This window comes from Thunnus maccoyii, chromosome 24 (assembly GCF_910596095.1).
Source record: "Thunnus maccoyii chromosome 24, fThuMac1.1, whole genome shotgun sequence".
Lineage (NCBI taxonomy): Eukaryota > Metazoa > Chordata > Actinopteri > Scombriformes > Scombridae > Thunnus > Thunnus maccoyii.
Window position 1 is genome coordinate 2,476,906 of NC_056556.1, and position 15,856 is coordinate 2,492,761.

Here is a 15,856-nt window from a genome sequence, read left to right on the forward strand (position 1 = left end):
TACACACTGCTTTTTGTAAGACGTCAAAAGACAAAAATGTTGGAAACCACTGGTTTCATCTTTAACAATGTGTTGTATTTTAAAAGCTTGTTATATTATCCATTGTGTCAAATCTTCATCTGAAAAGTAACTAAAGCTGTCAAATAAATGTAGTGGAGTAGAAAGTACAATATTTCCCTCTGAAATGTAGAAAGTAGCATCACATGGAAATACTCAAGTAAAGTACAAGTACCTCAAACTGTACTTAAGTAAATGTACTTAGTTAGGTTTCTGATGCTGGTACAGATCGTTGAGAGAAGACAACATGAAGCCGGTTGACGTAAGCTCTGAAACTGCTTCCTCACAGTCGAGGCTTCAATATTAGTTTGTTTCTCTAAGCTGTTAAAAAACAACAGAGCAGCAGGATAACTTTGTGGCCCCGATTTTAACTGTCATGTGCAGATCCAGCAGCGATAAGTCTTATCTGAAGGATACATGGTGGTGCAGCTCTGTAGCTCCATTCCAGCGCTGGTCAAAGCCTCCACCCATCACAGCTCATACAGCGCTTCAGGCAACACACACAAACACACACACACACACACACAGGAAACACAGATCTGAACAGACAGGGGCATTCGATCCACATGGAGTCACATGCATCGCTGCCTGAGCCCAATCACACACACACACACACACATGCTCTGACGCCAGCCGAGGTTTACGTTTGGCGTAAACAATGCAGCCTTATATAATCCTGCATGTCCACGTTAGCTTGTAACTAATTAACAGGCAGATATCATATGGTGAAGAGGCTGAAACATGCTGACAGACAAAAACAACCAGCGCAGCCGCAAGATAATGTTTGAATAATTGCTTTCTCTGTTAGAGTCAAACCGACCTGCAGTGCACAAGGGATAAGATATTATTTAAGGCCATCATTGTTGTATTCTGTAATTTTCCTCTTTGTAAAGCAGAGAGCAGGTTGTGAGGGGAGGTTATTGTAGTGACGCCTCACTTATAAACCTGCATTCAACACTGTAATCTATGTAAAGGATTCACTTTTTCTGTGCTTTTGCCAAGAAATCAGTTCCGTAGAGGCACTTATGTGTTGAAAATATGCACATAGTCATCAAATAAAAACATAATAATCTAAAAAACTGTCGTGTGCTGTTATCAGCTGCTCCAACGAGGCTCAGTCTCTTAATTCAGGCACTGTAATAAGTGCGCTGGTGGTCATTTTGGAAATTATTGCTCCGTTAATCAGATTTGAAGACTTATAGTAGCTTTGATGTCTGCCGCGTGGATGTTGATTGACAGCTGATTTTTTTCCAGAGCGTGAGAGGAAACAGCAGACGATCTGTACCGGCTCCAAACGGAAAAGATGCCGCCGACTGAAAGCTGCAACTCTGGGCTTTTAACGGGTGACGTCACACCTCGCTGCGTCCTTCTTTACATACGGGCGGCGGTCTGACAGAGAACTGCAGCCCAAGTAGCTGATTCGACTCCTAATGGAGCAAATTTGGGGAAAAAAAAGTAATTTGGGGAAAATATATTTGAAAAAATGTTACTTTTCTTTGCAAGAAAGATGCAAGTACAGCGTCAGGAACAATCAGGTGCAGAGTTAAAAGTTTAAAATCATCCACAGGGACGTGATGTTTAAGTTAATTCATATAAATACATATAAAAAATGTAAGTTGGGGAAACTATATATTAATATTTATAAATGTATATAAAATATATGGAAAAAAACAGAATTTTCTTCACAAAACAGATGCGAGTACAGCGTCAGGAGTTAAAAGTTTAAAATCCTTTGTAGTTCATGTAAATATATATATATATAAAAAATGGAAAAAATGTAAATTGGGGAAAATTTTTTTTGAAAAAATGTTAATTAGATCCAGAGTTAAAAGTTTAAAATCATCCACAGGGATGTTTAAGTTAGTTCATATAAATACATATAAAAAGTTGGGGAAACTATATATAAATATTTATAAATGTATATAAAATATATGGAAAATATAGAATTTTCTTCACAAAAAAAAAGATGAGAGTACAACGTCAGGAGTTAAAAGTTTAAAATCCTTTGTAGTTCATGTAAATACATATATAAAAAATGTAAATTGGGGAAAATTTATATAAATATTTAGTACTGTATATAAAATATATTGGAAAAAATTAGATTTCCATTGCAAGAAAGATGCGAGTACAGCATCAAAAACCATCAGATCCAGAGTTAAAAGTTTAAAATCATCCACAGGGATGTGATGTTTAAGGTTTAAAATCCTTTTTTATAAATATATATATAATATACAGGAAAAATAAAGTGTTGAAGTGTTGAATAAATGTGTTTATACACACTTGTAGTTACCACCTTTAACCACAATCAGGATTGAAACCTTCACAAACTTCAAACAGAGTCTTTTTTCAAATATCGGTGGTTTTTGACACGCTGGTCTCCTCCTTCAGTCAGAGACCAGTTAAATTGCGGGATGTCCAGCTAATAAGCAGTTAAAACAGTCTTGTGTTTGCCCTTTAACATGTAGTTAATTGAATTATCTCGGGCCAGGCCCACACAGAGACGACATTTCCCTCGTACTGAGAAAAACAAAATGCCTGAGGCTCGTTCTGCTCTGGATAATGAACATAACGTTAAAAGGTCATATGACACATGATTAGCGATATATACACAAAGCACTAAATGTTTACGTTCAAATTGATTTTCCACGCCAGTGTGCAAGCGGACAGGAAGTACTGTACAACGCTGGTTATGTTAAACACTGCGGGGGAAATTCCCTTCTGCTTCTGCCATCCATCTTCCTCTGATGCTACACTGTAAGAGACGAGATCCAGGACAGCTGAGTCCGGTTTCTTCTTACAACAAACTCTCTTAACTGCAAAAAGTTGTAGAAAATCTCCGGTTTCAGCCTGATGAACAACACCTGTTCACGAGGAGCTGAGATTTCATCGTTAGCATCATCAACGCCCCTAAAATATCCATATAAGGAGGCGTGTTCCGCTCCGGTTCATTCACAAAAATGTTGCATGAGGATCATTTTCTATATCAAATACATCTGTGGTTTTAGCTTGATGATCACTTCTCTTGAGAATACATCTCAGCTTTAAAGCCATAATATGTAATTATTCCACATTAAAATGTCTAAAAACAACTAGACCTATGTTATATATGTTGTTGAGTTGTGTATTTACATTATCCCAAATGTTTCCAACAATGTTCAAACTCAGAGAAATCTGTAATTTAATCAAAGTAACGGACCGTTTCATTTGGTCGCCTGTCGATGGCGTCATACCTCCTCTACCAAAGAGTAAACACGCACCAGATGCATACGGCGGCGCTGTGTTTGTCCGCTACAATGGCGTCTACCAAAGAGTAACTTACACACATACAAGATAATACATCGGCGTTGTGGTTGTTCCACACAAACTGTTATAAATGGACTTTTATTCAGTTTTAAGCCACATTTTCATGATAAATTTAGGTGGTTTTTAACTATATCTTTTAGCCGGAAGAAGGATTTTAGTCATCGGACGTCTGGACTTAAGTTACCAGATAAATAAACTGGGCAAACGTTAGCAGCAGCTCGGCTAACAGCCCCTCCAGGAAGTCCGGTGGTTGCTGAACAGCGTTGGAGAAATATTGATTTTTTTAGGTGAAACAGCTTTAATTAGTATTTTAACGATTTTAATCTCCGGGTCCGTTTGTTCTGGAGAGGAGGAGACCTCCAGATGAACACTGGAGTAATCCTATCCCAACGAAGACAACAACTCCCATGATCCCTTGCTGCTTCACACCATCATCACCCTCCGTCTTTTGTTATTGTTTTGATTGAGACGCCTAGCGGCTGAAATTACATATTGTGCGTTTAAGATGTCAACATTCCCGCTCCGAGGTAGATCAGTAGCGATCAGTGGGAGAATATAATCAGCTGAAATAACATCGAGCAAACTGCTTCAGCTTTCAGACATCATCTGCAGTCGAAGGTATTCGTGTCTTTCAGCCATCAAATCAAACCAACATGACGCCAACTTTAACAAACAGATGAGCTCATTGGTTAATCCAGACAAGTGGGACAAATTAAAGCATCAACTGTGGCATCCCAATACAAATCTACTTTAAGAAAACGACAAGTTTAGAAAGTTTAAAAAAAAAAGCATCACCTGCCTTCCCTGCAGCAGATTCACTCACTTTATTCATCATTACGCAACACAATCTCAGCATCAACAGTTCTTAACAGTACGAATCTGAAACACATGAGAGGAGATGCTTAACTTATGTGTTTCATTTGCTTTTTTTATGGCTGTTTCAAATGGACAAAAGAAAAAAATAACAGTTCAGGGAAAGTGATGATTAAAAGTCCTCGCCAACAAACTTCTGTACAAAAATCAAATCAAACTCTTTCAAACTCTCTCAAAACACTTTCTCTTTCATTTTCTCAACCAATATTTTGTTTTATCTCATCCTCGTTTAGCTTTTCATCAAATCACAGCCAGCTACGATTCAATCAAACAATCAATTTTTTAATATATAGCTCCACTTTTCACATCGAGCAGGTCGAGACCGAACTCCTGTCTAGTTCAATCCGGGTGATGAAGATGTGCGACGGTGCTGAATGTGCAAAAAACTCAAGAAAAAGCAGCTTCTTACACGTTCTAGAGGCGGCCATATTTACACCACTCGCCATTCTTATCTGTTATAACGTGGACAAAACTGTTTTCATTATTGATTAATCAGTCAGTTATTTTAGTGATTAATCGACTGGTCGTTTTGTCTTTAAAATGTCAGAAGACAGTAAAAAAAAAAATGGCTGTTATCATTTCAAACAGCAAGGTAACGTATCCATTTTATTCAAGCAGCAGTTTATTGTCATATATGACAAAGAAAAGCAACAAATCCTCACATTTAAGAAGCTGGAACCAGTGGATATTTAGCATTTTTTACTTATCTATAAATATCTATAACAATTAGTTGATTAACAAAATAGCTGCAGATTCTCTAATGTGAGGACACTTTTCTCTGTTTTATACGTCCTCTCCTCTCAGTTTAGTTAGTTTGGCCAACATTTGTTCACATGTTTTGTCAAATTGGCACCATTATCAGTATGCTGAATTCACTATTATCAGTTCCTGTTTGCAGTGGATCCATGAATGTTAAAATAACTGTAACTGCATTACCTTGATACTGAAGAAAACATGAAGATTCTCAGTCAAGTTCTGCAGTTATAAGGAGCTTAAGGTCTTTTTAAGCAGGTTTTTGGACATTTATGTGTGATGGAGATCAGACATAATAACATCATCTGAAAGTGTAAATCACACTGAATCTAATAATATGTTTATCATGTCTGTGTGTTCAGATTTAAAGCTTTTAAAAGTACCTTAATTGCTTCCAAGAGCTCGTCACCTGAATATCTTTATATATTCACCTCCATAGTATGAAGATGGGTGGAGGTGTTCGTGCTCCACCAAACAGACCTAAACACTCAATCAAACACATACAATCAGATTTTGTATTTGTGGAGTCAAATGTTTGTCTTCATAGCAAAGTATGTGATCTTATCCATTTACTATGGAGACAGATGCTATCAGCATGAAATATGTGATAAAAGTTTGACACACACAAAAAAAACAAACAGCTGAAATCCATCTTTGGGTCATAGGATTTGGTGCAACAGAAACATTTAATAAAAAATCTTAAATATATAAAATTGTGAGAGAGAGTCTGGTTTTAGATGCAACACGAGGATTTTAATGTAGATGATTAAAGGGGGAACAGACAGACTGTCTATTAAAACTGGGCTGAACTCTTCTGATAATTTTAGGTTTTTTTAGGTCAGTGGTTCCCAAACTTTAAAGCTTGTGACACCTTAAAAACAAAGCAAAGTCTATTTGTTAACGAAGGCAAAGATTAGAGGAAAGTATGAAAGAGTAAACATAATTTTTCATGACCATATTTTCAGCATTTTCTGCAAGATCTCTGCACAATTTTCTCTACAATATCAGCAATGGGTGCATGCTAACGTCCATCTACAAACTAGATTAGTGTATATGACTCAATCATTAGGGGAAAATGTATGTTTATGCATCACTACGTCTTGTTTAATGAGTCTATACGGACGTGCATGAGTCACTATTTCATTAAGAGACTCTTAATGATGTCTGTTCCTTTCAAATGTGTTTTTCTAGAAAAGGTCAAGATGTGCAAACGAGAAAAATTTGATTACTTGGCCCACAATTTGTCAGGTGTCAAGTGTCACGTACTGCAGGTTACATGTGGATTAATGTCAATATCATCTCGTTTAGAGGTTACAAAGCAGGAAATGTACTGTATGTATGACAAATCAGAGCAAATAAACATGAAACAGAGAGAAAACAGCTGTTTTCTGTGATCATAATATGGAAAACTGACTTTAAATGATTGTTAAACCGCAAATATATTGTGTATTATTTCCTTCTCTTACAGGTTATAGCGCTGTAAGATCTACAGGTGGACACGTTTAACTAGAAAACTAGTTCATGATTGATCATTTAAGTCTTTTATCAAGTAAAAAGTCCAGATATTTAAATGCTCCAGTCGCTCAAATGTGAGGATTGATCTAAAATTTAACAAGTAAATTTATTATTATTTCTGCATATAGACAAAAACTGGATTATCCACGATGTTCCTAATTAATAGTCATTGAACTTATTGATTAAACATTTTTCTCAACTTTAAATGAATGAGGTTCACCTGTTCACTCACACTCCGCTCTCTGTTTGGCTACAGATTATAAAACATGAATCATTCTCACCTTCCAGTTGTATAAACCGCTTGAAGAACCGCCTGCTGCTGCGTCAAAGCCGCCTGGAGAGCGATTCCTCAAACATGGACCCACACCGGGACCGGGACCGGCCAGCAACCGGTAGATGCAGCCGGTAGTCCGCGTGAAGTCCGTGTGAAGGAGACGGAAGCGGGGCTGCAGCTGCTGGGTTTGTTGGTGTGCTCCCAGCGGAGTGTTGCGTTCACAGCCGTCGCTGTGTATTTCTACCCCCCTCCCGTAAGGAGATTTTCCTCCACCTGATCCCGCGTCATCAACCTAATACCAGCTGGAGCTCCGGGCCTCCCCTCTGTGAACCGGACCAGCTTCCAGTCTGCTGCGGTCTGCGCTGGTGGAGGATGTATGGAAGGTCATTACCGCCAAAAAAAAAAAAAAAAATGTAGGGAATAACAAAAATGAAAATAAAATATGTTAAGTTAAATATGACACACTGACTAAAACATTCTAATAAAATTTTAAAGACAAAATTATGATTTACTATAAATAAATAAATATCTAAATTAAGTTAAAATTAAGTAAAAATTATGAGATGCTGCTTCAAATGTTTGATTTTATAAGTTACAACCATTGACTGTATATAAATATGGACATCTTGACAGCTCCCAAAAAGTGAAGCCAAAACATCCCTATCGCCCCCCGGTGGCTGGCTGCAGTATAGGTCATAAGTCTCGCTCCCCTATGTTAGCAGATAGGACATGATCCAAAATAAAAAATTAAAGTACACGTCAAATACATTTTTTCTCAAAGACAGTTCCTGTCATTTTAGGTCATTTTTATCACACTGAAGTATGTTCAAGTGCTCATTTTTCTTATGTTTTTTTTTTAAATTAGTTATTTGACCATTTACTGCATCCAGCTCGCCAAACCATTCTGTTGTAGCAATTACAGGAGAAGCCTCACATGTATGTTTTACCGTTTTCGCTAACCTGTTGTCTGATTTTGACGTCAGGTTGATCTGGGCCAAGCTCTTTGACTTGTAGTTCCTCCACCAAAGTTCTCATCTCAAATAGATTTTGTTAAAGAAATCTTATTGAACGTCAGGTGTCCCTACTCCCTAAGCATCAGATTCAAGGACCCTGATTGGCTGAATTTATGTTGATTTGTGTATATCTTGTGTCAGCTTCACTACTGCGCTGACTGGGCGATGTTTCTATTGCTCCAGAGGAGATAATGAGAGGGAGGGGATGAACAGGAAGCTAATTTCCCCCAAACATAATGATTTATATTATATATTGCATGTTATTGTCCATTTTAAACACACACATACTTACGATAAGTAATTATTGTTTATTTTAAAAAGAGAAATCAAACACGCCAGCTGCCCTCCCTCCCTCTATTAGCCAGCCGCCACTGATCAATATGCTAAGTCAAGCACGAAATAATGTTTTTTTGACAATATAACTAAACTAGACTAAAATTGTCATTTTCTAGAGACTTGTATGAGGAAGTCACAAGACGCTATGTCAAAATTAAAGGACGTACAGTAAAAATTCAGATTTTTATAGTGATGATGATTAAAGAGATACTGCGTCAAAATGTTGATGTTCTAAGTCAAAATTCTAAGAAAATATTTAAATATTAATATATAAATATTAATATAATTATAATTAAATATTATAAATATTCAAAATTACAAGATACAAAACAAGATTATAATAAGTCCGAAACCATGACTTAAGTCAAAATTAAAACAAAAAGTAAGAACAGTAAAAAAAATTCTTAGTATCTCATAATTTTGACTTCAAAAATCTTAATGAAATGAATTCTTTCATAATTTTGAATGTGAAAGTTTTGATCTACAATCTCATAATTTTGATTTACAATAAGAAGTTTTATTTTCTATCATTCCTAATTTTCCATCTGTTTTTGTTTTTTTTCCTAGCAGCAACAGGCTTCCATACATGCTATAAAATAAAAATTAAAAAGAGAAAATTGTATATTTACTTCGTTTGCAGAGATGGACCATTATTAGGGCTCATTATGTATATTAGCTTTATCAATAAACTTTAATAATTTATAATATTTTCATTATTTATGTATTGTATTATGTATGTATACATGTATGTATGTATTTTTTAAAGGTTAAAACAGGATGTTAAAAACCTTAATAATAACATTTTCTCTTAATTTCTTTTTGTTAAAATGATGAGTTGTTCAGATGTTACTGTCCAGTACAATATTTAACCAAAACAATGAGACGCCAAAGCTGCCAATATTAAATAAACAAATAAAACATTTATAAAAGAAACAATCACATTTTGAGTTAGTCATTCCTGTTGTCATGGTAACGAGCTTTACTTGAACTCATTTTTAATTCATAACAGCCTTTGAGAAAACAAGGTCCATTTAATGGCTTTTCTGACAAGCTTTTGATCATATGACATGATATTCATCAACAGACGGAGTTGTAGTTAAACTATAATTGTTTTTTCTGAGCACTTTAATGTGTTTTACTTCGATTTTTCACTTGCTGATAATTGAAAGCTCCAGAACAGCCACTAAATAGACCAACTGAACTTCTAACCTCAGATGAAAAACTATTATTGTTTTAAAATGCCTTTTTTAAAAATGTCATAATGGAATTTTTAATGACCAAATCTTCCATCCAATCACAGGATCCCAGCAAATTGGCAGATAATGTCATGTATACAGAACAAAAATAGACTTTAAATCCTTCTTAATGTGTAACTGTTAGTGGGCCAACAACTCAAATCTCAGATACGTTTAAACAATGTAAACATGAACATCAACAACAAGTATTTGTTTCTGGATGACTCTCGACATGTTGTGATGTTTTTTTTTTAGGAAAAAACTTCAATCCTACGGCGGCGCTGTCGTCCTTATACGATGCGTGAAAGAGCAGTCACCTCGGATCTGCATTAGCTTTTGCCCCACAGAGACAAAAATAATCAGATTATTCTCGAGAGCAGCTTGTTTGGTTCAGGGCTCCTGTGCTGGGAGTCTATGCTGCTCTGTTCGTTCGCTGATGTTTAACCAATGAGAACAGCATGACTGCTCAATGCCCCGGAGCGAAGAGGCATGACTCAAATTAGTTAGAGTGCATCCTCCCCTGAATGATTCATCAAACAGATTTAGATCCTGCGATGCAGCGGCGGAGGCGACCAGGCGGTTAAATGCAAGCTGATGTGAAGGAGTGCGGGGACAATAGTGTCTGTTTAAAACATTTTTCTACCAGCTGAAACATAAACATGTCAGTTATGTAAAAGCTACACATTAAAACACTTGTGGTTGTACTATAAACCTGCATTACACTGGAGCAGGCTTGAGCAATGTCAAAATACTCCTTCTTAAGTAAAAGTACATAAGTATTATGAGCTTGATGTAGTTAAAGTATTGCAGTAAAAGTACATAAGTATTATGAGCTTGATGTAGTTAAAGTATTGCAGTAAAAGCACATAAGTATTATGAGCTTGATGTAGTTAAAGTATTGCAGTAAAAGTACATAAGTATTATGAGCTTGATGTAGTTAAAGTATTGCAGTAAAAGTAGTGGTTTGGTCCCTCTGACTGATATATTATTATATATGACATCATTAGATTATTAATAGTGAAGCATCAGTGTTAGAGCAGCATGTTACTGTTGTAGCTGCTGGAGGTGGAGCTAGTTTACACTACTTTATATACAGTTAGCTAGTTTAGTCCAGTGGTTCCCAACCTAGGGGTCGGGCCCCTCCAAAGGGTCAGCAGATAAATCTGAGGGGTCGTGAGATGATTAATGGGAGAGGAAAGAAGAAAAAACAAAGTTCTGATACACAAATCTGTTTTCAGTTTTTTGGACTTTTTCTCTAATCTTTGATTTTTGCTGAAATATTGGATCATTTGAACATTTATGTAAATGAAAGCATGTGAGAAGTTTAGAGGGAAAAATCACTATTTGGTGGAGCTGTTAACAACTCATAGACATGTGAAATGTGACCCCGACTACACACTGCTTTTTGTAAGACGTCAAAAGACAAAAAGGTTGGAAACCACTGGTTTCATCTTTAACAATGTGTTGTATTTTAAAAGCTTGTTATATTATCCATTGTGTCAAATCTTCATCTGAAAAGTAACTAAAGCTGTCAAATAAATGTAGTGGAGTAGAAAGTACAATATTTCCCTCTGAAATGTAGAAAGTAGCATCACATGGAAATACTCAAGTTAAGTGCAGTACTTGAGTAAATGTGTTTACTTATTTTACACCACTGCCACTGTATAATGCAGTTGTTTGCACAAAACTAGTAGTTTTTAGTAGCAGAGAAAACACATGATGCTTTGTTTTTGATGTCAAGTGCAGAAAATAAAGTTAAACTACATCTGAGTGAGTCTCTGGCTGGAGAATGAAATACAGAACCAGAATCAAAGGATTGGACACACTGACTTATTCAAGTGAATGGGAAAGTGTCCAAACTTTTGAGTGGTGCTGTAGACAGAAATAACAAACCCCTCAGAGCACGTCTAATCTGCCCCGCAGTTCATATAAAGCTGCTGTTGCTGTGAATTGCAGCCTTAAATAGCCTATAAACATGGTGACATATGCTGCTTCTAAACAGAGAAACAAAGCAGACCAACAGCATATTTTTGTAATAAAACTAGACCGAAATGTCGTTAATAAAGTGATATATAAGTGAATATTTGCACCGATATCCTACTGCTGATATTCCTTAAGGAAAAGGTGTCGTTATTTTAGTGATTTTAACAGCAGGTTCTAGCAAACTCTTCATGCTTCGTGTTAATTCAGTGAGTCTGCATCACTGATAGATTCACTGACATACTTGCTCTCACACACACTCTCACACAAAAACACATATGCAATGACAATAATATGCTGCTCTGTCAGCAGCAAAGAGCTCATGCATCATTCATGCACTTTGAAGCGCTGCATGGATGATGCAAAGAAGAACTCCCATCGCTGACATGTGGAGTAAAGCCAGCTGGAGAAACCGATAAGATGCAGAATAGAATAATTAGAGTAGTCGCACCTTTTTACCTCCTTAAAATTTAAAACACCAAAAAGCGAGAAGCAGCAACGTTACAATAAACTGAGGATCCAATCAAGAGATTTTGTGATTTATCAGATTTTATTTTGGACATCCTAAAATGTCTCAAACTGAGATGATTAGAAAAAAAGACTAAACCAACTCATATTCCTGTTTTCATTGTTAGATGATCGATCGGTTCAGGACAAGATTAGAACTTATTTAGCTTTTTAATAGAAAAATTTTGTGTGCGCAGTCTCTCAAAAAGGATTTGTTCCATTTTAAGATCTGTGGCTGATGATGCTACTTCACTTACCCGGCGGGGGATGGGAGACTGCGGACAATCAGATGAAAATATCACTTGTCTGCTTGTTGAACAGGTGTTTTGATTAATTCTTTTTTTTTTTTTTTTACCTGCAAAGGTTGTATGGCGCCAATAACTGTTCTCCATAACTTAGAATCAGCTCCAATTCAGATCTGGGTTTTGAGTTTCAGTGTTGCTTGAGATCGATGTGAATATGATTGATGTCATGTCTTTAGTTGATTGATAGGCAGATTGTATTTGTATGTTCTTTACTGATCTCTAGAACCAGCATTAACAATTTTTTTCTGCTTCATATTTTGTCTCCAACATTTCCTCAGTGCAGCTGTTTTAATGTGAGACATACTTTATCGACTTATTATTACTTACAGTTTATTTTTAAACCTACCTGTGTACTTTCCTGTTTGTGTTTCATTGCTCCTCTTCATTCTTCAGATGGAGGACGAGTAGATCTGAGTGCTTCATGGTCATTTCTTTCTGCTTTGGAAGGAAGCAACTATTAAACCATCAGAAAAGACAGTTTTATGTCCGTAATTCACTTGTTTTTTTCACTCACTTGTACTCTCTAGCTCTAGTTTTAGAGTGCTTCTTTGTTTGATGAATGTTGAGGTAAAATTTAACCCTCTACCAACCTTAATGTTTCCCCCACAAGCCCAAGCTCTCCGAGAAGACGAGGAAAACGAGACGGCTTGCCCCCCCCTCCCCTCAAACATCTGGGCTGATTGATTAGGAGGCAGATGTGAACATCCGGAGGAACCAGTTTCTCTTCCTGGGCCTCTTGGTGGCCTTTTCTTTAAACTTTGACATCTCCTCTAACGTCTGCACCCACTCTTGCTCCTTCCTTTGCAGGACTTTGGCGGACTCTTGACGTTGGACCTCCAGTTGCTCCTCTGCATGCCTAACGGCAGCCGTAAGCTTGGCGATCTCCACTCTCTGCATCCTCAGTTTAGCCTTTTGCTCCTTCCAAGCCTCACTGGCCAAGTTATTGAAATGTGTCTTTAACTGATTGATCGTGAAGCAAACTACGTTCTCCTCCTCATCATGGAGGTCTGGTTTAGGCTCTTCCTCCTCCTTCTCTGGAGCTTTTTTCTGGAGCTCTGAAACAGGTGTGTCAGTACTCTGAACACTCCTGCCAGTCTCTGCAGCAGGTACAAACTCCTGGACCTTTTCCATTACTTTGACCTGTGCCTCCCGCAGCTTGGTGCAGAGATCCATACCTCTAATCACCTCCTGGAGCGCCTCTTCTACATCCGATCCAGCCGCTTCGTCCTGCTGCTGGCTGGACTGCATGCTGCGGGCGTGCTTCTCCAGCTCCTCTGTGGATTTCTGCAGATGCAGCAGCAGCTCTGACACATCCGTTGGAACCTCTGCAGCACTGTGAGCAAGACGGAGAGGCTGTTGCAGCTGCTTCTTGGCATCCTCCAGCTTGGACGTGAGGTCTCGATTGATGGCAGTTTCCACACTCAGCATGGCGGCAGAACTACACTGCACCTCCTTTAACTTTTGGTTTAGGTTCTTCACGCTGCTCTCTACTTCCCTGGACTGGATCTGCTTCTTGCGAGCTTTCTCAAGTTGGCGTTTAAGGTCTCCAATAATTTTATTAGAGACACGCACCTTGTTAGTTAAGTCCTTGTGCTTGATTTCAGATTCCTCCAGCCTCTTTTTCAGAGTTGCGATCTCTTCCTTCATCGCTGCTTCTCCTTCGCACTGTATTTGTATTTCTCTCTTACCCTCGAGGTGTTCGAGGACAACACTCAGAGTGTGAATCTTGCTTTTGATGCCAGCTCGTTCACATGGGGTACACATCATGAGCCTCGCCTTGTTGGCCTGCAGTTTTTGACTGACCTCGGTCACCCAGCTCTTCATGTAGGCCTGCACACGGAGGTCAAGGTTCGCGGTTTTTCCTGTCGCCATTTTTCTTTTGTTTGCTGGCTGTTGCTTCGGCAAACTAGTTTCTTGCTTCATCCTGCGTGCTCAACTTCAACACCAAATAGCCAACTGAATGTAAGCTTGGCAGTGCAAACCTTAAGAGATCTTTCACCCAGAGTTCTTTGTGACGTCATCAAAGTGGCTTTGATGACGTCAGACGGAATTCGTGTCATTCCGGAAAACAGAGCTGATTGGTTCCTTGAGGCTGCAATACATTCCTCAATGCTTGGAGAGCATGTTTGAGGAGGTCATGTGACTTTACGCAACCACATCCACCGTATATGTCAGATTAAAAAAAGGACGAACTTTGTGAGTGAAGTTACGTTCTATGTTCATCTGCTAAAAACGATCCCCGCTAGCTTACTTTGTGTTGCCTTTGTCACCCGCGACACTACAACTAGAGAACAGGTTTAAACCAGTAATAAATCTCAGTGAAACCAAAATGGAGATGGGAACTGATTAAAAACAGACAGGAATTATGAAGGAAAAAGGCAAAAAAAAGGCACGTACGGGAACAGAGCGACAGTTCAACCCGCGACTTTGATTGCAGGAGACGTCGCTATACACACTTGTGTTTGTCTTGTTTTGCTTTCTTCTTTTTGTAGCCTACCTTTGTAAAATATTGATGAAGTTTAATTTTATTTAGGCATTTTGCATAATTGAAAGTCATTGGGAGAAATGCTATGCTAAGCTATTTTGTCATTATCTATGAGCTGTACACATGACTTAATTTATAGTTCTTTGATACTGATTTAAGTTATTAAATTACTTGAGTAGATCTATTTTTGCCAAATATTTAGTAAATCCAAACACATTTTTGCCTGATTTTTAGTACTTTTAAATCAATTTTTGACAGATATTTAGTAAATATAAATAAAGTTCTGCCATTTTGTCAATGTAAATCAACTTTTGTCTGATTTTTATTAAATCATAATCAGGTTTTTCCAGATTCACTGTGTTTAAATCTTTTTTTTTTTACTTTAAATGTGAAGAGAAAAATAAATATATGACTCAATATTTTTATTACTATATTTTTTAAAGTAACCATTAATCACATTGTTTATGGTGTATCAGAAATATACACTTTAAAATAAAAGAATCAACGTATCCTACATGTGTTTGCAGAGAGCAAAAAGAAGTGTTTATTGGCCTTGGTAGACTTTCATCACTGATGGCTCAGCAAAACCTGCAGCCTGAAAGGATTCAGCTTCATTGATAACTTTAATCTGTTGTGGGGATGTTGGTATTTTCCATGAAGAGAAAACAGCACCGCCTCGGGGTCAGTGTGTTGACAACCATCTCGTAGATCAGTTATCTTATTAACACTGGCATTAAACTCACCCCTTCAGCTTTGCCACGTCATCCCCCGCCACCGCTTCCGAGCACATTCTTTGACACCGACCTTGCTAATAATAAACACGTCACAAAGAGAAAATAGCTCTCTCCTGCCTGGGGCTGGTGAGACTGATAAGGCCAGCGAGGTCACTTAAAGTTTGCCCCACCTCCTCTCTTAGGGAGATATATAACGAGCTGAGATCAGGGAGAGAGGTACTGGATGTGATGTTACTGCAGTGAACAAGATGCAGCCAGCACACAGATTCCTCCACAGTCCTCCTTCTGTGCAAAAAATGTATTTAAAAGTTGATCTGAAGCTAATATGAAGCTTCAGCGTCCAAATGAGTCAAATCAAGTAGATATCTTTCAACGTTACAGTCTTTTTAGTGCCAAAGTTCCTCTTTTTGTTACTATACTTCCACCTGCAGCTCAACAGGGAAACACTGTCCGAGGAAACACAAAGAGGGAATTTGATGCTAAAAA

General features: G+C 37.7%; 2 protein-coding genes across 8 annotated transcripts in view; both read right to left on the reverse strand.

Annotated features, from left to right (window-relative positions):
* The window catches only part of LOC121891847 (growth hormone receptor-like), a 61,053-nt gene that overhangs the window by 31,688 nt on the left and 13,509 nt on the right, over positions 1–15,856 (reverse strand). Inside the window, exon 2 of one of the 3 annotated variants that reach the window (XM_042404477.1) lies at positions 6,783–7,137. The exons of 1 other annotated variant lie outside the window; for it this stretch is intronic. The gene's annotated coding sequence lies outside the window, so the exon portion shown is untranslated. The remainder of the gene's footprint in view (positions 1–6,782; positions 7,138–15,856) is intronic. One more of the 3 variants, XM_042404479.1, reaches the window with a different exon arrangement.
* On the reverse strand, positions 12,103–15,675 carry LOC121891861 (eukaryotic translation initiation factor 3 subunit A-like). 5 transcript variants are annotated; one of them, XM_042404507.1, is made up of 2 exons: positions 12,498–15,675; positions 12,103–12,121 (listed from the first exon to the last, which is right to left on the reverse strand). In XM_042404507.1, exon 1 carries the CDS (start codon positions 14,072–14,074, stop codon positions 12,836–12,838), a length of 1,239 nt encoding a protein of 412 aa, XP_042260441.1. In that variant the 5' UTR covers positions 14,075–15,675; the 3' UTR covers positions 12,103–12,121; positions 12,498–12,835. The 5 variants fall into 5 exon arrangements, with proteins under 5 accessions (XP_042260441.1, XP_042260436.1, XP_042260439.1 ...); XM_042404502.1 differs by having other exon boundaries at positions 12,202–15,675; XM_042404505.1 differs by lacking the exon at positions 12,103–12,121 and having other exon boundaries at positions 12,129–12,589; positions 12,666–15,675.